We start from the raw sequence: 27,767 nt of genomic DNA on the forward strand, positions 1-27,767 counted from the left end.
TAAATATCATGTCATCTGCAAGCTGTGAGTTTTACTTCTTCCTTACCAATTTGGATGTCTTTTATTGTCCGCTTGCAGCAGCTGGGATCTCCTATACCTTGTTGAATAAAAGTGGGGAGAGTGGGCATCCTTGTCTTGCTCCTGACCTTTGAGGAAGAGCTCTCTCAGTTTTCCACCATTAAGGATGATGCTAGTTGTGCATTTTTCATATATGGCTTTTATTATGTTGAGGTGTGTTCCCTCTATACCCACCTTGTTGAGAGTTTTTATCATGATTGGATATTGTATTTTGTCAAATGCTTTTTCTGCATCTGTGGAGATAGTCACATGGGTTTCATCCTTTCTCTTGTTAAGAAAGTGATTGATTTGTGAATATTGAACCATCTTGCATCCCTGTAATAAATCCTACTTGATCATAATGAGTGATTTTTAATGTATTTTTTGCATTTGATTTACTGATACTTTGTTGGGGATTTTTACATGTATGTTCATTAGAGATAGTGGACTGTAGCTTTTTTGTAGTGTCTTTGGTTGTGGTATCAGGGTAATGCCAGCCTCATAGAATGACTTTGGAAGTTTTCCTTTTTTTATTTTTTGGAATAATTTGAGAAGACTGGTTAGTAGAATTTACTTGTGAGGTCATCTGGTCCCTGGACTTGGATTTGTTGGTCGTTGATTACGGATTCAGTTCCATTACTAGCAATCCATCAGTTCAGATTTTCTATTTCTTCTGGTTCAGTTTTGGAAGATGATGTTCCCAGAAATTTACTCATTCCTTGTATATTGTCCAATTTACTGGCATATAATGTTTTATAATAATATAATCCTTTGTATTTCTGTGGTGGGGGTTCTTCCTCCTTCATACCTATTGAGTCCTCTCTGTTTTTCTTGATGAGTGTGGCTAAGAGGTTCATCAATTTTATCTTTTCAAAGAATCAGGTCTTAGCTTCATCTTTTCTATATACTTCTTTTACTGTCTATTTCATTTATTTTTGCTCTAATCTTTATTACTTCTTGCCTTCTGTTAGCTTTGCACTTTGTTCTTCTAGCTCTTTTAGGTGGAAGATTATTTGAGATTTTTCTTGTAACTTGAGATAGTCCTATACTGCTATAAACCTCTCCTTTAGAATAGCTTTTGCTGTATCCTAAAGATTTTGGACTGTCGTGTTTTCATTTTAATTTGTCTCCATGTATTCTTATTTCCTCTTTGATTTCTTGGTTGTTCAGTAGCATGTTATGTTGTTTAGATTCCATGTATTTGTGTTCTTTCCAGGTCTTTTCTTGTAATTTCTGGTTTCATACCTTTGTGGTCAGAGAAGATGCTTGATAGGATTTCAATCTTGATATATTGAGACTTGTTTTGTGGCCTCATATGATCCTGGAGGATGTTCCTTGTGCACTTGAGAAGAATGTATATTGTTATTTTTGGATGGACTGTTCTGTATGTATCTGTAAGGTCCTCCATGTAGTGTAATATGTCATTCAAAGCCACTGTTTTCTTCTTGATTTTTGTCTGGATGATCAATCTATCTATTGATGTAAGCGAGGTGTGAAAGTCTCCTACTAGTATTGTAGTTTTGTCAATTTTTCTGTCTGTGTTAATTGCTTAATGTATTTAGGTGCTCCTGTGTTGGGTGCATAGATGTTTACAGTTGCGACAGCCTTTTGTTGAATTTTTCCCTTTTTCATTATATAGCACCTTTTTTGTTTGTTTCTTTCTTGATACAGAGTTTGTTTTGAAGTCTCTTTTGTCTCATGCAAGTATTGCTACCTGGGTTTTTCTTTCTCTTCCATTTGATATATGTTTTCCAGCCCTTCACTTTCAGTCTATCTGTTCTTTTAGGTCTGAAGTTAGTCTCTTGTAGACAGCATGTAGATGGGTCTTGCTTATTATCCAGTCACCTGTGTCTTTTTTTTTTTTTTTAATTTTTATTTATTTATGATAGGCACACAGAGAGAGAGAGAGGCAGAGACACAGGCAGAGGGAGAAGCAGGCTCCATGCACCGGGAGCCCGATGTGGGACTCGACCCCGGGTCTCCAGGATCGTGCCCTGGTCCAAAGGCAGGCGCCAAACCGCTGCGCCACCCAAGGATCCCACCTGTGTCTTTTAATTGGAGCATTTAGTCTACTTATATTTAAAGTAATTATTGATAGGTATGTACTTATAGCCATTTTGTTTATTCTTTTCTGGTTGTTTTTGTAGTTTTTGTCTGTTGCTTTCTTCCTTTGCTTTTTGTGGTTGATGCTTTTGTTTAGTGTTATGCTTAGATTCCTTTCTCTTCATTTTTGGTGTGTCTATTACAAGTGTTTGGTGCTTACCATCTTACGTATATAGCAGTCTATATTAAGTTGATGGTTGCTTAAGTTCAAACGTATTCCAAAAGCACTAAATTTTAACCCACTCTCCGTGTTTTATATATATCATGTCATATTCTACGTCTTTTTTGTATGTGTATCCCTTCACTGATTTTTGTAGATTGGAATTTACTACTAGGTGGTTTAACGTCCATACTGGCATTATAAGTAATCTGCTATTTTTATTGTGTTTGCTTTTACCTATGAAATTTTTTTCTTTCATGATTTTCTTCTATTTATTGCCTTACCTTTCCACTTAAAGAGTTCTCTTTGACATTTCTTTTAAGGCCAGTTAAATGGTGGTGAAATCTTTGAACTTTTTTTTGCCTGGGGAACGCCTTTTCTGAATGATAGGCTTTCTTGGTTGCCAGGTTTTTGCTTTCAGCACTTTGAATGTATCATTCTGCTCCCTCTGGCCAGCAAAGTTTCTGCTGTAAAATCAGCTGACAGCCTTATAGGATTTCCCTTGTGTGTAACTGTTGTCTGTTGTGGCTCTAAAACGCCCTCTCATTATGCTTGCTGGTTATTTATTTATTTACTTACTTATTTATTTAGAGCAGGGAGTGGGGCAGGGACAGAGGGAAAGGAAGAGAGAATCTCAGGTAGGCTCTGCATTGAGTGTGGACCCCAACACGGGGCTCAATCCCACGACCCTAAGATCATGACCTGAGCCCAAATCAAGAGTGGGATGCTTAACCAACTGAGCAACCCAGGTGCCCCAGCATTTGTTGTTTTAGTTATTATGTGTCTTGAAGTGGACCTCTTTGTGTTTCCTGGATATGGGTGTTTATTTACTGCCCCAGATTAGCTAAGTTTTTAGCTATTTCTTCAAATAAGTTTTTTGCTTTCTTCTCTCTCTTCTCTTAGGATTCCTCTAATGTAAATGTTGTTACAGTTGATGTCACTGAGTCCCCCTAAACTATTCTATTTTTTTCATTGCTGTTCATTGTGGTTGCTTTCAGTTATTGTGTCTTACAGATCGCTGATCTGTTCTTATGCATCTTCTAACCTGTTCCCTCTAGTATGTGTGGTTCTTAAAAATTTCATTTACTGAATTCTTTATTCCTTCTTTGTTGATAGTCTGAGCTTCTCTACTCTTTTCTCAAGTTCAGGGAGTATCTTTATGACCATTTATTTTCTATAAATTCTAGTTAGTTAACATACAGTATAATATTAGTTTTAGGTATGACCATTACTTTGAATTCTTTATCAGGTGTATTGTTTTTCTCTGTTTCATTGAACTCTTACTTTGATTTTTGTCTTGTTCATTTGGGACCTATTTCTATCTTCTCATTCTGCCTCTCTGTTTCTATGGATTAGGGAGATCGGCTGTGTCTCCTGGTCTTGAAAATAGTGGCCTTGTGTAGAAGAGGTCCTTTGATGCCCTGTAGCGCAGCACTCCTGTTTCCTCAAACCAGCTGCTCGAGGCAGGTCTTTGGAGGCCACATGCACCCTACTGTTGTGCTTGGGCTGCGTTTGCCATTAGGACATTGCCGTTAGCCCATAAACCACCGTGCCTGCTCGGAGTACACACTCAGGGTTTGGTCCCTATACTGCTGAAGGGCCGGGGTCCATGGTGGGCTAATAGGTGGGGGGAGCAGCAGTCAGACTAGTTGTCTGGAGTTAGCCTCTCCGCCGCAGTTGCAGGAACACCGACCAACAGGACTTTATCTGTCAAGCCAGCTGACAGGCTCAGCTGTGCAAACTGCAGGTGTGCTGGGATATGGGGTATCCTCCTCCTCTCCGCATGGCAGGAGTCACTTTGGAGGGACACCTGCTAAGGCTGGTGGGTTGAATGGGGCAGGGCATATGGTGTTAGCAAGATGGGTGAAGTGTTAGTGTTCAGCTGTCTAGGCTGGGGAAGGAGAGAGAGAGAAACGGTGCCTGCCAGCACTTAGCTTCTTGGAGAAGTCTCCTAAAGATCTCTGCCCTGTTCTGAGATTAGTAAATAAATCTCCTTCGGTCCACCCCAGGCTCTTTCCAAACTGCGACTTTGGTGCTGTGTCCATAGTTGCTTATCATGCTTGTTCTTTAAGGGCAGAACTTCGCTTCCTATTGCCCTCTGGCTCTTAGAGTAAGCCCATTGGTTTTTAAAGTCCCACTGGTTTCCAAACCAGATGTTAGACTCCTCTTCCTGGTTCAGGTCCCCAGTATCTGGGGTGCCTGGTGTGGGGTTTCATGTCTCTGCATGAGTCCCTCCTGCTTGTGGTTAGGTCTCACCAGGGCTTATGTTCCCGACCCCTTCTCCACTCCTGTTTCATGTGGCCTTCCCTCTGGGATCACCCGTGGAAGGTCTGTTGTGGCCGTCTTCAGTGTTGGCTGTCCACGTGCAGCTGTTACCTTGGCGTGTCAGTGGGACGAGGTGAACTTGGGAATCTTACTACCCTATCTTCTATCTGACTCCTACATCTCTAGGTCTAATCCTATATCTTATCCATATTAGGGGATGGCAAACTACAGCCCAAGGGCCAAATCCAGTCTGTCACCTGTCTTTGCTAATGAAGTTCTACTGGAATACAGCCACGTCCATTGGTTTATACTTTGTCTTGCTCTACAACTGCAGGATCAATTGTGACAGTAACCAAAAAATGCACAAAACCAAGATATGTACTGTTGGGCCCTTTATGAAAAAAGTTTGCAAGCCCCTGGTCTTTACTGAGGAACTCACTCCTCTGATGGTAAAAATCCTGTCACTATTCAATAAAAAACGTCTACTTCTTTGCATAATTCCCTTGTTAGGTAAACTATGTCCCAAATGCATCAGCAAATCCTTTAAGCCCTGATGAAGGAGAAGGGTTAAGTTTTTATCTTTTTCAAGTAGTCTGCTTATATTTTATATAAATATTAACATTGTTTATTCCTCCAGAATACACATAAAATTAATAATGATTTCCCCCCCAAATTTCTGGGAATATTGCGTTTTTACCAGGTTTCTTTAATTTCTAAAGGAAGGGATGGCACTCAAATCTTAGAATTGTGTTGAATTATGTAAATGACTTTTTCTGTAGGGATTATAAATCCTGGTGCTTCAATACCTCCATTGTTTCCCCTGCTCCATTCCCAAATATGATAGCAGCCAAGAACTCCTTTCCATTCTTGGCCAACCCTGAAATATTTGGAATGTACAAGAATGCTACCTTCTCACAGAACAAAGCTCTAGCTCCCTGTTTAGAATTAAATACAAATGCTGAATAGGCTTTTTGAAAAGTGATATGCTGCATGAAGTACAGATAAGTAACTTGGGGCACGTCGGTGGCTCAGTTGGTTACATGTCTACCTTCTGCTTAGGTCATGATCTCCGTGTCCTGGGATCGAGCCCAGCACTGGGCGCCCTGCTCAGCGGGGAGTCTCCTCCCTTTCCCTCTGCCTTCCACTCATGCTCTCTCTCTCCCTCAAATAAATAAAATCTTAAAAAAAAAAAAAAGATAATTGAAATTTCTTTTGCATTCTTGCTTTGCTGAAAAGAATTTAAAAGGAAGTAGACACACTGGAAACAATCCTGAATACAGGTAAGTAAATTGAAATTGTATGGGTATCGTATCTGTGATATATAATTTTTTATATATGTTTGCTTGCAGGATGCCATGGCTTTTAATAAGTTTAATGTTCTCCACTGGCACATAGTCGATGACCAGTCTTTCCCTTATCAGAGTGTCACTTTTCCTGAGTTAAGCAACAAAGTGAGTAATTCATGTTATTGTACTCTGTCTACAAAAATGTTTGTATGGTTTCTTTGGAAGTTTTTAGCTTAAGTCTTACTTATGGATAGAATTAAAGTATAAAAGTTACATGTTTGTGGTTTAAAAGCTTTTTTAGTAGGCCGTGGCTTACCAATTTAGATCCATCCATAAAACTTACTATAATTGTTATTATGAATGAAAATAATCTCTAGTAGTTACACAAATAACTTTAAAAAACTTAATGTAAGAGACCTGAAGCACATATAACTAATGTAGGGTTGAGTATTTTTATCACGTAGTCTGCAGTTGTACTAGATTCTGTAAACGATGTTTTCTCTCTGAAAAACTACATAGAGAATTTTAGAGATGAGAGCTCCTTAGAAAATAATGGCTGTCTCATAAGTGTTCAAATTAAGTCTATTATGAAACCCTTGGAGGTGGGAGCAAGCCTTGGTGTCATCTTGCTTGGTAACTGACCTTCCCATCCAGAGTTGCAGTTAGGAAGGGACTCTGTGTGTTGTCCTCTGGTCACAATTCCGACGCTTTCTCCAGTGTTATGTAGTATAGGTTGAAATGTTAGTAGTACTCCTGTTTGCACTTGCTTTTTATTACACAAAATCTCACACATATGCAGAAGTAGATAATGACTTCCATGTTCTTGCCACATAACTTCAGTAATCAGTACTTGGCCAATCTTGTATCACCTGTACTCATCCTCCCTTGCCACCATTACTTTTAAGGAAATCCCACACACCATATCTCATTTGTAAAAAAAGGTATGTTTTTGTTAAAACAAAAACCCCATATTATTGCAGCTGAGAAATTAACAATCTAGCTAGCCAACAGTTATTTACATTTCCCCAAGTGCCTTTACCTTTTCTTAATGAAAAAAATTTTATTTGCAATAGGATGCAAATGAGTTACATATACTGTGGTCAGTTAATATGTCCATTAATTGTCTTTTGATCTATGGGTGTCCTCCCTGCCCATCTTTTTTTTTTTTCTTGATAATTTGTTATTTTTGTTAAACTAAATCATTTGTCTAGTTCCCAAAGTCTGAGTTTTGCCGATGACATTTCCATACTGTCCGTTAACGTGTTCTTCTATCTCTAATATTTACTCTAAGTAAGTAGATCTGATCTTGCTTGGATATAAATTTGATGGGGTGCATGGGACAATACTACTTTTTAGGAGTTGAGCATTTATATTTATGTATAACTTAAGATATAGCTTATAAATTGTATGTAATATTTATTTATATCTTAAAGGTGCTACAGTAACACCTTTAATTGACCTTTATCTTTAGTCACAACCCATACTCATTATAAAGGGATTGAGAGAAATGATTTTTTTAAAAAAAAGCCACTTATCAGAGCATGTCTGAGGGAATTTTTAAAGCTGATAATAATTAAAATGACTTTGAAAGGTGACAGCCCAACTCTGTCATAGTGTGTGAATTTTCATTCTAAAACGGACAAGGCAGTGTATTCAGTTTTCACAGATTTGACTTTGGAAGTCAAACATTTTATTTCTCTTTTGTTGTATGGTTACGAGGTTGAAATAGCATGACGGTAAATGTTCCTGAAACAAGAGGAGCTAGTAGAGATAGTTCCATTAGTAAATCCAGAAATAACCCACAGTGTGCTGAGCCTACTGATAAGATATGGTAAATAGTTTAAATGAGTCCTCCAGGTGCCTGGCTGGCTCAGTCAGTAGAGCATGGGACTCTTGAGTGCATGAGTTTGAGCCCACACTGGGCACAGAGCTTACTCATGAATGCATGAATGATTAAGTGTTTTTTTTAAGATTTTATTTATTTATTCATAGAGGCACAGAGAAAGAGAGAGGCAGAGACCCAGGCAGCGGGGAGAAGCGGGCTCCATGCAGGGAGCCCGACGTGGGACTTGATCCCGGGTCTCCAGGATCACGCCCCAGGCTGCAGGCGGCGCCAAACCACTGCGCCACTGGGCTTGAATGAATGAATAAGTAAATAAAATGTGGGGATTAAAGAAAAAATTTTAAAACTGACTCCTCCAACATCACATAGGACTATTTAATACATTGTGATACTAGAAAAATGACTTGTTCCGGTATCATTGTGCAAATACAACTGTTGAGAGTATCCTGGACAGATCCACCCCATATATTTTAATAAATATGGCTTTTATAGGGAAGCTATTCTTTGTCTCACGTTTATACACCAACTGACGTCCATACAGTAATTGAATATGCCCGATTACGAGGGATTCGAGTCATACCAGAATTTGACAGCCCTGGACATACACAGTCTTGGGGAAAAGGTAAGGAGTGTCTGCAAGTTGCAAAGAATGAGTACCTGAGGTCCTCCATCTTTTATGAGCTGGTGTTTATTCATTTTGTTCATAAGTGTGGTTTGCACAAAAGTAGCACTGTTGACAGATGGAATTGAATAATTATTGTGAGCAAGGTACTTTAAGCTAGGCGCTGCCTAAAGTATGACAACAAGGGCTAGAGGAAGAATTACAAGTAGAACATGCTAAGTGATTTTAAGAAATGGTTTCATGGATGAGAAGGACACTTAAAATGCTTTTGAGGGATTAAAAAATACATTTATGTTTCTGGTAAAGGGAATATCATGAGGAAAGGCAGAAGTTGGAGTGTAAGCGCAGCAAATAGTAAGCACTAGAGGGTGGTTAGGAACTGGCACTGGAGCCACAGAACCTGGCTTTGAATCCTGTTTCTGCCTTTTATAACCTGAATGGCCCTGAGCATGTTAAAGAATGTCTCATCTCAGTTTCCCCATATCTAAAATGTAGTAACTGTCATGTATTTTGTTGAGGGTTAAATAACAATTATAAATGCTAGCTTTATATTCATTCAGATAATACTGAGGGCAGACATGGGAGATAAATCTGATGAAATACATGTAGAGGGAGGGGGGGCCTTGGGTGAGGAAGGTGGGCTCCATCAGGACACATGGAAACAAGTGAAAGTTAGAGGAGAATCATCACATGATGGGAACCACACTCCGGGAAAACCTATGTGAGGAAGAGGTGACAGACTGGAAGTGGAAAGAACCTGAAGTCCTAGACCAGAATGGCGATAATGGGAATGGAAAATAATGTACGGAACTGAGAGACATTCTGGGTGTGTGGTCCATGGAACTTGGCAACTGACCAGCTGTGTGGAGAAGGACGGAAAGTTCCAGGGAAGGAGCAGGAGCAGCTACCCTAGGAACTTACTCAACAGAGAATTTAGCTTTTGTTAGACGGCATTTGAAGTGCAGCTGGAGTATCTAAAAGTGTCAAAAAAAAAAAAAAATAGGTAAATTTAAAAATAAAAAATAAAAAAAGAGTGTCGAGCAGGGAATCTGAAATACAGATTGAAGCTCAAGAAAAAGGGTTTGGGTGAGCTGGAGATTTGGGAGTTATTAATATTTGAGATATTTGAAGTAGATAAAATAGAATGATGGAAAAGGAAACAGGCACAGGGGATAGAACTCAAGAATCAGTTCCATCATCTTACTTGGAGGAATTTACCAAGGTAACTCCTAGTAAATGTGCTTATTTTTTTCTGTATAAACTCACAGCTTAAAAATAAAATAGTATAATCATGTGCAAAGCCTTGTCTTCGTGATTAAAATACTACTTCTTCTAGGTCAGAAAAACCTCCTGACTCCATGTTACAATGGACATAAGCAGTCTGAGACCTTTGGACCCATAAACCCTATTCTGAATTCAACTTACTCCTTCCTGTCTCAGCTTTTCAAAGAAGTTAGTGCAGTGTTTCCAGATCAGTTCATTCACTTGGGAGGAGACGAAGTGGAATTTAAATGTTGGTATGACAGTTCTTTAAAATCCTTATTTTTTTAACCATTGCATTTGAAGTAGGTATTTGAGGTCTCCACATGAAAAGGGAAGATGTGGGGAAAGATCTCTGCTTGCAAGGTTTTAAGTTAGTAAGATAACTCGAGAGTACAAGCTTTTAGGAAGGAGAATCAAGATGTGAGAGACAGTGGAGATTGAAGACTACAGTGAAGGGCGATGATTAAGCGGGGGAGAATTAAAAAGAAGTAAAAATGCTCTTTGCCAATAGCCTTAGATGGAGAAGAGAGGCATGAAATAGCAAACTAGGATAACCCATAAAGAAGTTATTCTCTTTTAAGATTATTGATTTGAGAAAGCGAGCGTGAGCAGGGAAGAGAGGGAGAAGCAGGTTCCCTGTGAGCAAGGAGCTCAATGTGGAACTCAATCCCAGGACCCTGAGATCCAGACCTGAGCGGAAGGCAGATGCTTAACCAACTGAGCCACTCAGGCATCCCTCATAATAAAGTTTTTAGGCTCAAAACTTTAAGTTTTAAATTTGCACAAATAAAGGTAGGGATGTGTGCTGCTTGACAGAGACTGGGTTTATCAAATTCTAATGCAATTGTAATCACTGTTTTTGTTGAAGGGAGTCCAATCCAGAAATCAGAGATTTCATGAAGTGGAAAGGCTTTGGTGAAGATTATAAAAAACTAGAATCTTTCTATGTTCAGAAGTAAGTTTTTGTAAGCCAACTTCTATTTTATTTGATCTGTGCCTTTTGTAAAACTTTTAGCTGTAGTAGTTGTTTCGTTTTCTCTCCACTCCTTGTCAAAGTGTAGATACTGTTATACTTTGTTATACACAGTGTCAGTGAAAAATCATCAAAAGAAAATAGTATCCACGGCTTTCTTTGAAGCAATGCAATGATGACTAAGGCTTGCAGGAAGTGTCGGAGGGTAGCGCTCAGCTGCTCAGAGATTTCAGTGCGAAGCCCTGGCTTCCCTGTGAAGTCTTTATCACCGTCCAACCTGTAGAATTCGTTCCCTTTGGTCAACTCCAGGAACATTTCTTTTACTTCCTGTGATGTCCAGTAGGATAGGCGCAGCTGCACGGGCTGTAATTCAGGGACTTAGATCAGCCACATTTCATGTGTTCAACAGCTGGATGAGGCTACTGGCTCCCATGCTGGAAAGCGTGAGATAGGATGTCTTGATCATTGCCGAAACTGGGCACTGCTCTAGATTAGTAATCAGTAAGCTTTTTCGTTAAAGGCCCAGAGAGTAAAATCTTTCATAGGCTTCGTGGGCCCCATTCTTGTTTTTTAAACAATATTTACAAGTGTGAAAACCATTCCTCGCTGATAAGCCATACAAAATCAGGCTGTGGGCTATCGTTTGCCAACTCTTGAATCAAGGCAGCTCAGATTCCAGCCTTTTCCTGTTTTGCTCTTTGTGTGGTACATTCTAATTTTCTAATCCTGCAGAATAATTGGCATTGTCTAAATACCAGGAAGTATTTTTGAATTGTCAGCAATCGTTGAATGTTACGTAGTTGACATCACAGGCTAAATCAGTTTCTTCTAAGATAGCCATGAAATTACCAGAGATTGTGGTTTATATACTACGCTGTGAGTTGCCATGTCTTCCCCACTTTGGGACGTGCTAATTATTGGCCCATTCCTTCAGCACATGATTTTTAAGTCCTCTGCTGTGTGACATTCTGCACCATGTGCTTGAAAGAAGGAACCCCAACTTCAGGTTCTGCTATAAAGCTGTGCTGCAGTGAAAGGCCTGCCAACATGACAATCCTTTATAGAAAACTTTAAACATTGTTAAGCTCATGCTCTGAAATAACTTTTTTCCCCCCCAACGGTAGGGTTTTGGATATTGCTTCAACTGTAAACAAGGGAGCCATAGTCTGGCAAGAAGTTTTTGATGATCATGTGAAGGTGAGAAGTATGAAGACTGCTTTTGATTCTGATAATAAGAGAGACTTATTAACATCTTGGAAGGAAGCAAAGTTGTCCTCAACATTACAGGGAAGTTAGCTTACCTTTTAAACTTTCTGTAGACTGAGATTAGTGCCACCTTTACATCTCTCCCTTCCACCCTCTCCCACGTTCCTCCCCCCACCATCACATTATGTCACAAATCAGAGTACTTTGAAGTAAATTCTTTTTTCACAAGGGCAGAACAAACAAGAATGAAGGAGTCTTTATAGCTACAAAGGTAGTTTTAAATTGTCAACAAACACGCTTTTTACTTTCCTTTGGGTAACTGACCGTTTCAAATCTAGTTACGCTATTACCCTTAGAGAAGGGTTAGCGACATCTTCCAAGTAAGGATAACAGCAGTGTACAGATGGGAAGAAAGCCTTAGTCCATTATACCTAACTGGTGTCCTGTATAGGCAGAGGTGAAATCTCCAACCTTAGGGTTGATGAAACTTCTAATTTCAAGTCCCTACAACCATTGTGTTTAGTACTAACTCAGAAGGGGAAAATTTTTTTTTTTTTTCCAAGAATCTTAGGTGGTTACTTTCCTAATAACTACGATGGCTTCAACTTTCATTTGTAATTGTTGGCCCTAATCGTACATATCCTTTGTAACTTTAATAGCTTCAGCCAGGCACGATTGTTCAAGTATGGAAATTTCAATCGTATAGTGAGGAACAAGCTCAAGTCACAGCCGCTGGCTTCCCTGTCATCCTTTCTGCTCCTTGGTACTTAGATTGGATTAGTTATGGACAAGACTGGAAAGGTTACTATAAAGTGGACCCTCTTGATTTTAGTGGTAAGTGACATACCCATCATTACGTTGATTGGCTAGTTTTCTTCCTTAATTTACCACTAGGATATTACCAACTCACTATCCTCACTTTTATGTTTGATTCTTGGTTTCTTAAGAAAAAGAGAAGGCCCTGTTCATTTTAAACCTTGTAAAAGTATCTCTTTCCACCAATGAGCATTGTTACTCACCCTACAGTTCAAAGACTCTGGATTGCATTAACCTTGTATCTCCTTCAATGGGCCTTTCCACTGTAAGACACTGAAGCAAGGCTATAGTCTACTTCCATGGGTTTCGGGCTGTGTCGTTTTTGGATCCTGAGGAGTTAGGCATCCTTCGAGGAGGCGACAGTAAGAGGAACAGAGTGGTGGAGCCTTAGGCTCTCAGATCCCTGTCCTTAAGACCAGCTCTGCTTTGTCCAGCTTTCTACACCAGATTTCACAAAATTTCCTTCAAGAAGAAGGATTTTAGTGTTAAAAAATACTTCAAAACTGTAGGTCTGTTAGGAATTGACCTTTCTGCAGAAGGTATTTTCTGAGAATCAGAAGGTGCATCACAGGAGTTAATTGTCACAAGTACCCGATTAAGTTTTCATAAAATTGAAATAAAGTAAAAATATGCTAACAAGCACTGTGGGGATAAAGTTTTCTACCCTTTTTGTGTGAAAAGCCATGAATACCTCCCATGGTTCTGTGGACCCCAGAAGTGTTGGCCTACAATAAAGGTAGAATGAGAAATCAGTTATTGCCTCTGTGTAAAAGCTTTGAGCAGCTTATTTCATTCATACCAATTCAATGATTTTAATGTAGGTTCTCCAGAACAGAAAAAACTTGTCATGGGTGGAGAAGCTTGTCTGTGGGGAGAATATGTGGATGCAACTAACCTCACTCCAAGATTATGGTATGGAATTTAAGTGGTAATGTGTGAATTAAAAATTAAAGTGCCTTATTTTTCTTCTTCTCCATCCAAGTGGTGAAGCACTAGAAATATCCCCAAGCATATACTTTAGATACTTAAGAAAACATGCATTTAAATTGCTTTGGTGGACATGTTGGTTTACCTTTCAGGCCCCGGGCAAGTGCTATTGGTGAGAGACTGTGGAGTCACAGCGACGTCAAAGACCTAGAGGATGCCTACAACAGACTGACAGTTCACCGCTGCAGAATGGTCAGGTAAGACCTTGTCAAAGCAAGGACACGAAGTCCAGGGTGATTTTTTTTTCCTCTATAAATAGAAATGTATAGCCTCTAACAGTTTCCAGTTTATAATTAATCAGTAATTTCTGTAGGAAACGTAATTATTCCTATATGGAAAAGAGATACTTGATTTGAGAAAGAGCGAGGGAGAAGCAGGGAGCCCGATGAGGGGCTTGGTGCCACAACCCTATCATAACCTGAGTGCCCTGATATTGACCTTGGTGTAATTTTTAATTCCATCTTGACCACTTTAACAGTCTTTTTTCATTAATGAATGCTACAGCTAGTGATTCTGATTTAAACTATAACATCAATCATAACATCAATCTAAAACCTAATTCATACTTTATCTGTTCTAGCCGGGGAATAGCTGCAGAACCTCTTTATACTGGATATTGTAACCACTGAATACAAAACAAAAAAATGAGCCTAAACAAAGAAGAAAACGCTACAATCAACTTGATTATGAAATCATGGAAATTAAAATTTCGTATAGTTTTCAAATAAAATATCTTTTTAAAGATTGAACCTCTACCTCATTATATATTACATTTAGAAGACTGGCATCTTGTTAAAGAAGCTCAAAAAAAATATCATGGTGACACTGAACATATTCCATAGTAATAACTTTATACATAATACAGTTCATGTACATAACTTTCAACATCCAAGTTTATTATACAGAGCAGAATGTGCAGCTCCAGTGCCCCTGTCAGTTTAGTAAAACAATAAAAATTCTTCTTAAGAAAATGCAGTAGGTAGGTGCTCTCGAGTGTCTCTCCAAAGACCTAAAGCACTTGGGTCAAGCCACTTCGCCGGCTGAGCAGTATAGATTGGTCTTGAGGATTCATAGCTTGATAATTAGATAGTTCTAAGGCAAAAGTAGCTGAGCCTGATGTAAGCGTTCGAAGCACAGTTGAATAACCCTAATCAAAATAAAATTTAAGACCGTTGTCAAATTTAACCAGGAGGCTTAACCACTGTGGCAGGAACTATTTGATAGGGAGATACTGTGGAGGGCAGGTATCTAGTGTGGGTAAGCTTCAGGTGTATTCCCTGGTCTCCACACTCCGTAAGGTAAGTGCTGGGAAGGGGGAAAAATGGCCATTTAGGCTGGCGCCACAATTTGATATAGCTCAATCTTTGAGGAGAATGGAAATGATCCCACCAAGCTGATGTTACCCCTTGGATTTCCTTAACGATTTAAATCCAAAGACCTAACTAACCTGCCTCCTATAAATTAAAGCCCCGATTGTCTACTTTTCAGCATAAATATCCCCAGTATTAAAAAGAATATATACTTCACAGTCGTTGAGTACCTACCATAATTTCTGCTAAAGGCACAAATCCAATAACAATTTTGTTTTCCTGACGAGTCTGGATTTCCTGAATGGTCCCTCTTCTTTGTGCCAGATCTGCTAGCACAGGGCTGAGGTAATCTCCAGGCACCGTCACCTCGAGATTCATCAGGGGCTCTAACACTTGCTTATCAGCTTTCTTCAGAGCCTAAAGAAGTTAATAGAGTGTTAAACTCCCTTCCTAAAATTAGAAATCAAATTCCCATTAGATTCATAACCACTTGAACACAAATTTTGCCTGTCCTTGTAAGCCTAGAGCTCTAGCAACAAGACATAATAAGCCTGCTTTCACTGTCTACAAAGATAATAAACCAGGTACATGGCCAGGGGGTGCTTAGTAAAGCTTGGTTATATAGAGCACCTATGAACACATGGCCAGAGATAAAATGAAAGAAAATGGTTTTCCCTTTCCACTCATAGTCTGTGTCAGGGCAAATCAAGAAATGTACTACACAAACATTCTCAACAAAGGCAAGAAGAAAAAGCACATAAATAATGTATAAACTGAAAAAAGCCACTGAGGCACACAGGGCAAGTAGTTACTAGATAAAATGAAGGCATTAGGGTCCCCAGGAGAGACAGTCTCTCAGACTATCGCTACATCAGACAAACTGGGTAATGGGTTTTGGAGGACACTCCAAAGACCATAAGTATCAGTGGGTCTGATTTTAAAAGCTGCCTTACTGCTGGAGCCTGCCAGAGTTCAACAGTAACAAAACCATTTCCTATAAATTCTAAGCCTCTGGTTATTAGGTGGGATGTTATAAACTGAGACTAAGCAATGGCAACTAAATACGGGAGCTGGGGCTCTAGAATGTGCCCTCACCTTTACGGTTAGCTGTTCATCGTTCTGTTCCCGCTCTACCACCCACCCCTCACTTCTTAATACTAAGGCCTTAGAGGGGGCATGATCACTGCTTGTATTGTTAAGTAAAGGTTCTGGGGCCTTGAACCCTTTCGTCCCTGATTTGTCACCACCTCCTTTCCTGCCCTTCACCCAACCATTAAAAATGGGATACATGGGCAGCCCGGGTGGCTCAGCAGTTTAGCGTCTGCCTTCGGCCTAGGGTGTGATCCTGGAGACGTGGGATCAAGTCCCACATCAGGCTCCCTGCATGGAGCCTGCTTCTCCCTCTGCCTGGGTCTCTGCCTCTCTGTCTCTCATGAATAAATAAATAAAATCTTTTTTTAAAAAAATGGGACGCATGAGTAAAACCAAGAGTATATTCTCTATCAAAATTTCAAAACACACATAGTAAAACAATCAGTTCAGTTCTTCATAGCTTTAAAATCTAGCCAACTGAAAGGGCTCGACTATAGAAAATACATCTAACAGTCCTTGAATGAAAATAATACTAAAAATAATGACCATCAATCAGCAAACAACTATAAATCCTCTCTTTTTGCAATTCTTATCCAGAGCTTTGTTGCCACTTCACGAAATATCTTTTGGCACAAAACGGAGTGGAACAAGATAAGAATTAAAAGGAAAAGCACTGCAACAAGGAAAGGACTGAATGCTGTGTTACTAAGATACACAGCATCTGTCCTCAGCTGCCTCTTCACATTCTTTCTCTTGGCAAAACCATACTTTTAAGTTTCAAAAACATCTATGTAGCTTCCTCAAAAACCTTTATACTCCACAGACTACGGTCTGAGTGCTCCAGCCTTTACACCACTGGCCTGCTTTGCGACAGTGTCCAAATGTCACAGAGCAACCCAAGATGACCTCATCATTTCCCTTCACAAACATTACTGTGTGCTTTCCTACTCTGTGGATGACTTCATAATCTTCAGTTCACCTGGACGTGCATCTCTGACTTTCCTTTCCCCAAGTAGCTGTAAGATTTCCATTCCCATTGCCAATAAGCTCGTTCAGACCCAGGCCCTTCTCTGTCCCGGACTGTCTCCTCCCTACTAGTTCCTCCTGTATTCCAGGGATCCCTGGGTGGCGCAGCGGTTTAGCGCCTGCCTTTGGCCCAGGGCACAATCCTGGAGACCCGGGATCGAATCCCACGTCGGGTTCCCGGTGCATGGAGCCTGCTTCTCCCTCTGCCTGTGTCTCTGCCCCTCTCTCTCTCTCTCTCTCTCTCATAAATAAATAAAAATTTAAAGAAAATAAAGATTTATTTGAGAAAGAAAGAACAAGCAGTAGGAAGGGGCAGAGGGAGAGGGAGAGAGCAGCAAACTCCCTGATGAGCAGGGAGCCCGATACGGGGCTTGATCTCAGCACCCTGAGATCATGACCTGAACCAAAGGCAGACACTCAACCGACTGAGCCACCAGGTGCTCCCAAGCAAACAATATTTAAATAATGCTTTTAGAATGTACAGCTTTTTTATTTTTATTTTTTTAATTTTTATTTATTTATGATAGAGAGAGAAAGAGAGAGAGGCAGAGACATAGGCAGAGGGAGAAGCAGGCTCCATGCACCGGGAGCCTGATGCGGGATTCGATCCCAGGTCTCCAGGATCACGCCCTGGGCCAAAGGCAGGCGCCAAACTGCTGTGCCACCCAGGGATCCCCTACAGTTTTTTTAAATAAAAAAAATCTTAGGAAGTATGGACTTGAGGGGTGCTTGGGTGGCTCAGTCAATTGAATGTCAGATTCTGGTACTCAGCTCAGAACTTGATCTCCACACTGGGCATAGAGCCTACTCTAAAATAAAAGGGGCGGGGGGAGAATGGGAACGCCTGGGTGGCTCATCAGTTAACCGTTTGCCTTTGGCTCAGGGCGTGACCCTGGGGTCCTGGGATCGAGTCCAACGTCAGGCTCCCTGCACGGAGCCTGCTTCTCCCTCTGCTATGTCTCTGCCCCTCTCTGTGTCTCTTATGAATAAATAAACAAAATCTTAAAAAAAAAAACACTACACACCTGAACACACAGAAACATTAAGGGCACCTTGGTGGGTCAGTTAGTGAAGCATCTGCCTTCAGCTCAGGTCATGATCCCAGGGTTGTGGAATCAAGTCCCACACTGGACTCCCTGCTCAGCGGGGAGTCGGCTTCTCCCTCTCCCTCTGTTCCTCCCCCTTGCTCATTCTTGCATTCTCTCTCAAATAAAAAAAATAAGATCTTTTTTAAAAAAGAGAGAAAGACATTAAATTCCACCTTCATAAATAAATAAATAAATAAATGAATGAATGAATGAATGAATGAATGAATGAATGAATTCCACCTTCCTAGGTCAGGGACTTAGGGTATTTACATCAACTTTTTATAATTGTGGATTCAAATGAGCTATAGAAAATGAAGTCTCAAACACAGTCTAAAATTTTAGAAAATTGTTTTAAAAAGCAAGTGTTTTAATGCACATCAGTCACCTACAAAACTATAGTCTTCCCACTCTGAGAGGAATGCATGGAGTCACCATTTAGCTTAATTCAGCTCTGGTAGCTTACTGAGGCAAGATGCTCAAGGACATGTAGGGAGGTAAACATTCCAAGAAGACCAGATTGCTTGATACTTTCATAAGGTTAGGTGCTTATCCTGAATTTTTTTTTCAATGAGACTTCTCTGATTTCAATGATCCTTGACTAAGGTAATCTTACTCAAACAGGAACTCCAGAATTGGAACCAACATTACATCTTTAATGTCCTTTATAGTTCATCTTGGGCCCAGGTGACCCCCAAAACATCCCCTACTCAAACCACCAAGCTTACCTCTAACACCTGTGTGTCTGGGATGGGGAAACCAGAAATGCCAGTTAAGGAAACCTGCCTCTTTGTCAAAATCAGAAGATATTTCCTGGCCATCACGTTAAAGAGTAATTTCCTAGGTCCTCTTTCAAAAATAACCCTGGTGATTAAGAAATCAAAGACTCTCTAAGGTAAAAAAAACTCTTATTGACTCTAAGGCTCAAAAAGCAACAATACAAGTTTAAGGCCATGCGAAGCACAACTGCCTGTGGAGCAATGGTGCACCGCTGTCAGGAGAGTCACCGTAAAGCAAAAAGGATAACACAGGACAGTTCTATACCTTTTGTACGCATCTTGAGACACAGGCGGAAATCATAGTTGTGGAGGTACCAGGATGGATTATCAGGGAATGTAAAGTAATTGCCACATCTTGAATTGGGGATCCAAGCAACGGTCCTAGGCAAGGGGAAAAAACAACTGGGTTAGCACTCAGTATGCAAAGAGCAGTAAAGACAGGGAGGGGACTTCTGGTTTCCAGTTCACGTAGGCAGTTTAGAAGTTGTTACTCTGTTCCAGCAAGAAAGAAGCAGAACAGACTGAAAAATCAACTCTTCTGGAATCCATAAGAGAGACAACAAAGGACAAAACCACTGCCCCAAAAAACTCGAAAGGCAAGTAAACACAGAAGTCACAGCTTCCTGGAGTAGAGGCTCACTAGCCCAGGAACCACTGCCAGGGTAGGAAAACCTCAACTATAATTGATGAACTGCTGGAAGCTCAGTGTGGACAAGTTTAGGAGTTAAAAACTCCAGGGGCACCCAGTCATAAATCATAAGGGGACCCCCACAACTCAGTGAGATTTACCTCCAGGAGCTCAAGCAGATTCTTACCAAAAGTGTCAGAGAAAAAGCTCCTTAAGCTGCCGACAGAAGGGAAAGGAAATCACTGAAATACTCCAGAGCACTCTGTTCTTACAAAGGCTTGCTGTCAGGAACTAGTTAACTAGAGCCTAACCAGCAGGGGCATCAGCAGGACCTAACTGACTTGGGTGAAGTACCAAACTCCAGTCTACCGTAGCCATCCTATCCATCCCATCCAACCAGGGTAGGGGTGGGGGCGTGGGGTTGGGGGAAACGCGTGCAGTTCCCAGTCCTGAGGCATGGGCTCACTGTAAGACTGAGTCCTAATCCTAGAATTAGAGAATGCTTCCCTTCCCCTACACTACCTCCACATTACTAAAGGTGTGTTTACAGCAGTTCCTTTTAAACAATACATCATTTCTGGCCACCAAGAAAAAATTACAAGGCATATTAAAAAGCAAAAGCACAATATGAATACAGAACAAACATCAGAACCAGACATGGTAAAGATATTGGAAGGATCATGTCACATGATTTACTACGGACTTGAACAAGGTAGACCACATGCAGAACAGAGAGATGGGCAATTGAAGCAGAGAGAGAGAGAAGTCCTAAGAAAGAACCAAAACAAATGCTTGAAATAAAAAACAGTAAAATAAATGAAGAATGTTTTTGATGGGCTTTTAAGTAGACTGGATACAGCTGAACAAAGTGCTGAGTTAGAAACTGTATCCATAGAAACCTCTAAAAGTGAAAAGCAAAGTGAAGACTGGGGAAAAAACAATCAAACAAAACCAAAAAAAACCCCACCCAGAACAGAATATCCAAGGACTGTGGGACAATGGAAAGGGTGTAACATACATATAATGGGAAGAAGAAAACACTATCAACGCTAGAAAGAAAGACTGAAATAATCTAGAATACTAGGAGCGACTCAGGGGTTGATTGTGATACTAAAGCTTACTCTTCTTTGAGTATCTTACCTTGGAGGCACGCACTGTGAATTCCATTTTCAATGGCCTCTTGGGAGGCCTTTGGAAGGTCTTCACTAACACATCCAGCATACTTGAGGACTGGCGTAACACAGCACGTTTCATTTGGTTTTACTTCCAGTTCTACAGTCACAAGATGTCGTTTGTCTCCTAAAGTTCTATCTAAGGTATCTATAAATAAATGGATTATAGTACCTCACAGATTTGTTCCAGAAAAGATATCAAGGTGCCACAACTCACAAAATTACCATCAACAAGTTCAAGGTCTTAAAGAAGATAAAGTGGGAGAAAACATTACAGTGGCACTAAATACAATATGAACAGGTAAGAGTAAAAAGTTCTACCAAGAAAACATTTGCTTCCGTCTTTACCAATGTTAAAAGCCAGCTATGAATCACTCATTAATGTTACTTCAGTGTTAAGATGTGTTATGGAAGAAGATCTCAGAGTTTTGATATGCAGATGACACATTTAAACTTTCTGAAATATCTTACATGACTGAAATTCTTTTAATTGCAAAACTGTTATTTAACAGTAAAACATTTAGAGTACAAAAGGTTATCGAATGAAAATTAAAAGGCTTTTTTAACCCTCTCACCCCACAAACTGCTAAATTCCATATTCTTCCAGTAATGTTTTTTTAAGATTTCATTTATTCATTCACAAGACACAGAGACAGAGACAGAGAGACAGAAACACAGGCAGAGGGAGAAGCAGGCTCCATGCATGGAGCCTGATGCGGGACTCGATCCCGGGACTCCAGGATCACGCCCCGGGACAAAGACAAGCCTCTAAACCACTGAGCAACCCAGGGGTCCCCTCTTCCAGTAATGTTTTATGCATTATGATTTTTCTCAAAACTAGTGACTTTTTTTTAAAGTATCTCTCATTTGCTAACAACCTATAGTTGTCACCAAAACTATGCTGTATTTACGTGAGGGACTGTGTAACAGAACGACACATAGCCCAAATTCAAACTAAGAATTATAACCTACAATTCCTCTTTATAATTCCTTTTTAAGCTTATTTCTATATTATGAAATATTTTTTACTTAAAAATATATAAATATATGCATAAGCTAAAAATAAAGGGAATATTTATGAAACCTAGAACTACTCAGAAATAGACCATTACCAGAAACCTACAAGCCTTCCAAAGCAACCACTATCATGATACAATCATCCCTGATTTTCCAGTCATACCACATATGCATGCATTCCTCAACAATACAGTTCACTCTGTTGTTTTGAATTTGCTATTCTATTATGTACCCTGCAACTTCTTTTGCTTCACATTTTTTTAAGATTTTATTTGTTTTTTTGTTTATTGAGAGAGAGAGAGAGAGAGAGAGAGAGAGAGAACGAGAACAAGCGGGTGGGAAGGGCAGAGGGAGAAGCAGGCTCCCCGCTGACTAGGGAGCCCAATGCAGGGCTTGATCCCAGAACTCTGGGATCATGCCTGAGCCAAAGGCACCAAAGCAGACACTTGACTGAGCCACCTGGGACCCTCCATTCACTTTCAATCTGCAGGTGTCTGTCTGAAATGAGCCTCTTGTAGGCAGCATATAGATGGGTTCAGAGTTTCAACTTCTGGTGTTATGGAAGTCCTACCCTAACCTGGTTAGTAAGATAATTCTGTACTTACTTTCAAAATTTGAAGGTCTGCCTTTCATAAAATTTTGGGGTTTGCTGTTTTTCATATATTAGCATTTCTTTTTCTTTATACTTTTGTGCTATATAAGGAAAATTTGCAATTCTTCTTTCATGTTTAGGTTTTTAAAATATTTTATTTCTTAAATAATCTCTACACCTGATGTGGGGCTCAAATTCACAATCCTGAACTCAAGAGTCATACACTTTATTGGCTGAGCCAGCCAGGCACCCCCACGTTTAAGTTTTCTGATTCAGTTGGAAGTGATTTTTGGTTATGGCATGGGGTAGGAATCTAATTAAATCTCTTTCCATATGGATAATTATCACAGGCCCATTTATTGAATAGTCAATCCATCCTTTGCCGACTGTAATAACACTCTGGCATAAATTAAATTTCCAAATATGTAGTAGTCTGCTTCTAGGTTTTCTGGTGTGTTCCAATGGTCTATTTGTCTGTTTCTAGCTTAATTAGTATCATAACCACTGTGGTTTTATAATATATACTCATGTCTGATACACTTCTTTGGGTAAACTTGGTGGCTTCACAATATTTAGTCTTCTTATCAATGAATACTATGGTTGTCCATTTAACTTGGTCTTTTAACTTTTGTTGTAACTTTTAACTTTTAAAAATTTTGTGGATGTACACAATGCCAACCTGCCCCTCATTAGTGATGCATCATATTACTACAGCATCTACTTAGTGGTTTTTTTTACCTTGCAACTAATAAGCACTCTGTGCGGAGACACTTCAAAGACTATGCAAAGATATGGTGCTCCTCAACAAGATACCCAATATTAAACAATCACAGTAACTACAAAATGACTATTTTCCCACTCCAACCCTCCTGTCTTAGCATCTAAGAGTCAGCAGTTGGCATTCCACTCTAAGGAAGAATCCCCTCTTCTTTCCCATTTGTTTATCTATTGTTAGTAGGGGACTCACGAATCCCTACTTTGTCTCAATGGCCTATACCTATTAGACTTAAATGCTATTCTAGTTCATTCAAATATGGCCAGTAGAGCCTCTTCAAGTTGGTTCCTTTTTTTTTTTTTTTTTTGTTTTTTTTTTTTGTTTTTTTTTTTTTCTTTTTTTTTTTCAAGTTGGTTCCTGTATGCTTATGACCTGTCCCCACTGATATTGAGCATTTCCTTTCTTTTTAATACACCATAACGTTCTATTGCTTATTCCAATGGTCTCTTGTTCCTAATAGGTTTTATCTTTTATTTCTTCAAAAATAAATATCCTTCTTTTATATTCTGCATCCAATAATTCCAATATGAGAAGCCTTAACTGTTCTGACTGATGATGTTTCTACTGCTTTTATGCTCACTGCCTTTTCTCATGATATTGTAATTTTAAAATATTTTTTGAATTGTAAATTAATACTCCTTTATCTGTGGGATTTTCTTTGCAGAATGGGTTAAAGATACATTTATCTCTGTTTTTTCCATTAGCACTTTATTATTTTTTAAAGATTTTATTTATTTATGAGAGAGACAGAGAGACAGAGAGGAGAGAGAGAGAGAGAGAGGCAGAGACACAGGCAGAGAAAGAAGCAGGTTCCATGCAGGGACCCCAACACAGGACTCGATCCCAGGTCTACAGGATCACGCCCTGGGCCAACGTGGTACTAAACCGCTAAGCCACCCAAGGCTGCCCTCCATTAGCACTTTTTTTTTTTTTAAAGATTTTATTTATTTATTCATGACAGACACAGAGGGAGAGAGAGAGAGGCAGAGACACAGGCAGAAGGAGAAGCAGGCTCCATGCAGGGAGCCTGACGTGGGACTCAATCTCGGGTCTCCCAGGTCTCCAAGATCAGGCCCTGGGTTGAGGAGGCACTAAAACGCTGAGCCACCCGGGCTGCCCCTCCATTAGCACTTTATACTAAATTCTTCTCTAGAGTTTTTCTTCCAAAACCTGGTTCTTATGAATTTAGACTAAAAACCCTATCAGAAGCCAATGATTACAAATTCTTAGAAATTTTGACTCTTGCCCCCAGATATAAACAAGTTTCCTTGTCCTCTTCTTTTATGGAGACTCTCCTAGTAGTTCATTATTTGCATGATCACGTGACCTTCAAGTATTAGGTAAGAGATAACTACTACAGATACCTCCAGAATAGCCAGTAGCTTTGGTGCAGACTTCTTTTCTGAGATTCCTGCTCCAGCTTCCTTTCTGACTTCTGGAAACTTCTATCATGTTCTAACCAGTTCAGACATTAATTAAAAAGATGTTATTTAGGGGCATATAGGTGGCTTAGTAGGCTAAGCAGCTGACTCTTTGATTTTGGGTCAGGTCATGATCTCAGAATCATGAGATCAAGCTGTGCGTCGGACTTTGTGCTGCTCGTGGAGTCTGCTTAAGATTCTCTCTCTCTCAAAAATGAGTGAAAATAGCAGTGAGGGTGACAAAACATGACAGACACCTAATTCTGGGAAATAAACAAGGGGTAGTGGAAGCAGAGGTGGGCAGGGGGTTGGGGTGACTGGGTGATGGGCACTGAGGGGGGCATTTGGTGGGATGAGCACTGGGTGTTATGCTATATGTTGGCAAATTGAACTCAAATAAAAAAAATTTTTAAAAAAAGTTCTCTCTCTCTGCCTCCAAATCCCCAACTTGTACACACTAAGAAAATTTTAAAAACTAAAGATTTATATTTTTCCAGCATTTTAGTTTTTCCAAATAAAAAATCCAAAAACAGAAATCCTCAGATCATTTGCTCCTACATTCTGCTTGTTTAATTTTTCAAGTTTTACTGAGAAGTAACCACCCAGCCTTTTTTTTTTTTCCTAATAAATCACTGACTTCCATCTAGTTATCCTTTTTTTTTCCTAGTTATCCTTAGTATCTTTTTTTTTTTCCCCCCAGAAATCTATCCAGGTTTACTCCTTGGGGGATGAGCAAGCATGACTGTCATGTTTCTGTGCTTAAGAAAACCAAACTGAAACTACCATATACAGAAAAAACAAGAATTCTTAAATTTTGGGACAGAAATATAAAACTGTACTTTCTCAAGAACATCACCAGCAACAGATGATATTATTTTCCACTCTAGTGGTAGAGTAAAAATAACACAGGGACTTCAAGTTCTTATACTCATTCTGGTATTGAGTATTAGCATGAGCCACCTGCACCAAGGGCTTATTCTACCCCAAGACCACCACTGAAAAGCGTACTTCTTTGATGAGGCTTATCATTTGCTTGATGTAATGAGTGGTAAAGGAAGAGAGCTGGGTTAAAACAAAGCAGAACAAAATCCTAAAAAAACAAGAAAACATATAAAACCTATCCCCAAGGATGCAAGATACTAGTGAATGTGAACCCTGCTTTCAGAAAACAGATCCTGGAAAGACGGAGACAGAGACAGAGACAGAGAGAGAGAGAGAGAGAGAGAGAGAGAGAAATAGCAAAGTCTAAATGTTTTATTTTTTACCTGTGGCATGAACTACATTTAGGATGGTTTCTCGGTATGCTACCTGGAGAGGCCCTAAATAGGTTTCCAGTCCATATTCCCTCTTGATTCGGTCATGAATAATCTCAATATGTAACTCCCCCATACCACATAGGATGGTCTGGTTAAAAGAGAAAGAAAATAAAACCAAAATCAAAAAATTATGTTTATCATAGAATACTATATAAAGGTATGATATCAATGCTATTTTTTGATAATTAGAAACTAAGTTTCTTTGCAAATTTTTTTGGCTCCTCCTCAAAACAGTTTAACTTTTCTGAGTGGAAGAAGTCAATTAAAAGGGAATTAATTGCTGGGTACCTGGCTGGCTTAGTCAATAGAGCATGCAACTCTTGATCTCAGAGTTGTGAGTTCAAGTCCCATGTTGGGCATAAATCTCAGTTAAAAAAAGAAACAAAAAAATTAAAAAGTGAATTGGGGGGAGCCTGGGTACTCAGCAGTTTAGCGCCGACTTCGGCCCAGGGCGTAATCCTGGAAACCTAGGATCGAGTCCCACACATCAGGCTCCCTGCATGGAGCCTGCTTCTCCCTCTACCTGTCTCTGCCTCTGTCTCTCATGAATAAACAAAATCTTTTTTAAAAATTAAAAAATAAAAATAAAAAGTGAATTGGTGCTATTCTGTCCTTATTACATGGTAGCTTAATCAGGCAAGTAGGATCTAGCTAGTACTATACTCCCCAACCATATAACTTGGTTCTAGTCAATGCGACATGAGTATAACTGATGCAGGCAACCTCTGGCTATCCCTTTAAAGAAATAATAAAGCTCTTTTCTTTTCTTTTTTTAAAGTTTTTATTCATTTATTCATGAGAGACACAGAGAGAGAAGCAGAGACGTAGGCAGAGGGAGAAGCAGGCTTGATGAGGGACTCCATCCCAGGACCCCCAGGATCATACCGCTGGGCCAAAGGCAGACGCTCAACTGCTAGGCCACCCAGGCGTCCCAAGTCCTTTTCTTACTAAAGATGTAGGAAACTGCCTTGAGCAATGCAGATGAGGGCAGCATCTTGTTAACTGGAGGATAGGATAACCTTTTCCCCAAACATTCCCAACAACATGGGCATTTTCCAATCATCCTGGGCACCTTACAGTTTTGTGAGCAGTCAAATCTTTCAGGCCAGCTTGGACCTTTATTCAACAAAGAAACTGACTTTTATCTTCTTTGAACCAGCGTTATATTTAGGGCCTTTGTTAGAACAAGTCAAATCTCTATCAAAACCAATTAAGACATGCTTTTTAGAAAATTTCTGTAGAACAATGGTTATTCCTTAAGAATATCTTTGTGTATGAGAAACAGTGTAGTGCAAGGGACCCATAGCTGCTCAATCTAACTCCTATGCCACCTATGTAGTGTAGAATTAACCTCACCCAAAGAGAGATATGGTCCTTTCTCTCAGCTACTCTCTCAGGTACATTATCTCTAGGCCAGGATGCTGCCCGACAAAAGTGTCTTTGCTTGTCTGGAGGCTACGCCCACCAGATTTATGATGTAGGCTTTGAAACAGCCCCTATCAGTTCTAACCTGGAGAGTAAAGGTAGTGTAGTCTCAACTTAGAGGATTTACTAGTAACTACAGGTCAACCACATTAGCAGTGTGTATCAAGCCTTAGTAAGAACTCTGAACAGGGCTGGGGTGAGCCTCCCTGGTTGGCAATACTCTTTAAAAAAAGGGTTGGGCAGCCTGGGTGGCCCAGCGGTTTAGCGCCACCTTCAGTCCAGGGCCTGATCCTGGAGACCTGGGATCGAGTCCCGCATCCAGCTCCCTGCATGGAGCCTGCTTCTCCCTCTGCCTGTGTCTCTGCCTCTCTCTCTCTCTCTCTCTCTCTTTCTGTCTCTCATGAATAAATAAATAAAATTTTTAAAAAAGGGGGGGGAGGGTTAACACATCCCTGAAGATGAATGAAGATATGCATTTAGCATCCTCCCAGATTTTGCCCTATTTGTCTCTTCCTTTGGCTGGTTCTAATTTTATATTTTTGCTACAC

The 27,767-nt window shown here is 39.9% G+C and overlaps 2 protein-coding genes across 7 annotated transcripts in view; one reads left to right on the forward strand and one right to left on the reverse strand.

Moving 5' to 3' along the window:
- Nucleotides 1-14,323, forward strand: part of HEXB (hexosaminidase subunit beta) — a 29,164-nt gene extending 14,841 nt beyond the window's left edge. Inside the window, exons 6-14 of the mRNA XM_038530856.1 lie at nucleotides 5,935-6,036; nucleotides 8,207-8,336; nucleotides 9,673-9,853; nucleotides 10,468-10,554; nucleotides 11,697-11,769; nucleotides 12,438-12,612; nucleotides 13,416-13,506; nucleotides 13,674-13,778; nucleotides 14,162-14,323. Of these exons, the coding sequence (XP_038386784.1) occupies nucleotides 5,935-6,036; nucleotides 8,207-8,336; nucleotides 9,673-9,853; nucleotides 10,468-10,554; nucleotides 11,697-11,769; nucleotides 12,438-12,612; nucleotides 13,416-13,506; nucleotides 13,674-13,778; nucleotides 14,162-14,210 (993 nt within the window). The 3' untranslated portion in view covers nucleotides 14,211-14,323. The remainder of the gene's footprint in view (nucleotides 1-5,934; nucleotides 6,037-8,206; nucleotides 8,337-9,672; nucleotides 9,854-10,467; nucleotides 10,555-11,696; nucleotides 11,770-12,437; nucleotides 12,613-13,415; nucleotides 13,507-13,673; nucleotides 13,779-14,161) is intronic.
- Nucleotides 14,324-14,413: 90 nt separating this feature from the next.
- Nucleotides 14,414-27,767, reverse strand: part of GFM2 (GTP dependent ribosome recycling factor mitochondrial 2) — a 62,170-nt gene continuing 48,816 nt past the window's right edge. For 5 of the 6 annotated variants that reach the window (XM_038530850.1, XM_038530851.1, XM_038530852.1 and 2 more), the window contains 5 exons: nucleotides 25,744-25,882; nucleotides 20,642-20,821; nucleotides 19,139-19,254; nucleotides 15,126-15,308; nucleotides 14,414-14,728 (listed from right to left, as the gene is read on the reverse strand). In XM_038530850.1, coding sequence (XP_038386778.1) covers nucleotides 14,591-14,728; nucleotides 15,126-15,308; nucleotides 19,139-19,254; nucleotides 20,642-20,821; nucleotides 25,744-25,882 — 756 coding nt within the window. In that variant the 3' untranslated portion in view covers nucleotides 14,414-14,590. Of the gene's footprint in view, nucleotides 14,729-15,125; nucleotides 15,309-19,138; nucleotides 19,255-20,641; nucleotides 20,822-25,743; nucleotides 25,883-27,767 lie in introns of those variants that run through there. The other variant, XM_038530855.1, reaches the window with a different exon arrangement.

Source organism: Canis lupus, chromosome 2 (assembly GCF_011100685.1).
Source record: "Canis lupus familiaris isolate Mischka breed German Shepherd chromosome 2, alternate assembly UU_Cfam_GSD_1.0, whole genome shotgun sequence".
NCBI classification, from domain to species: Eukaryota; Metazoa; Chordata; class Mammalia; order Carnivora; family Canidae; genus Canis; species Canis lupus.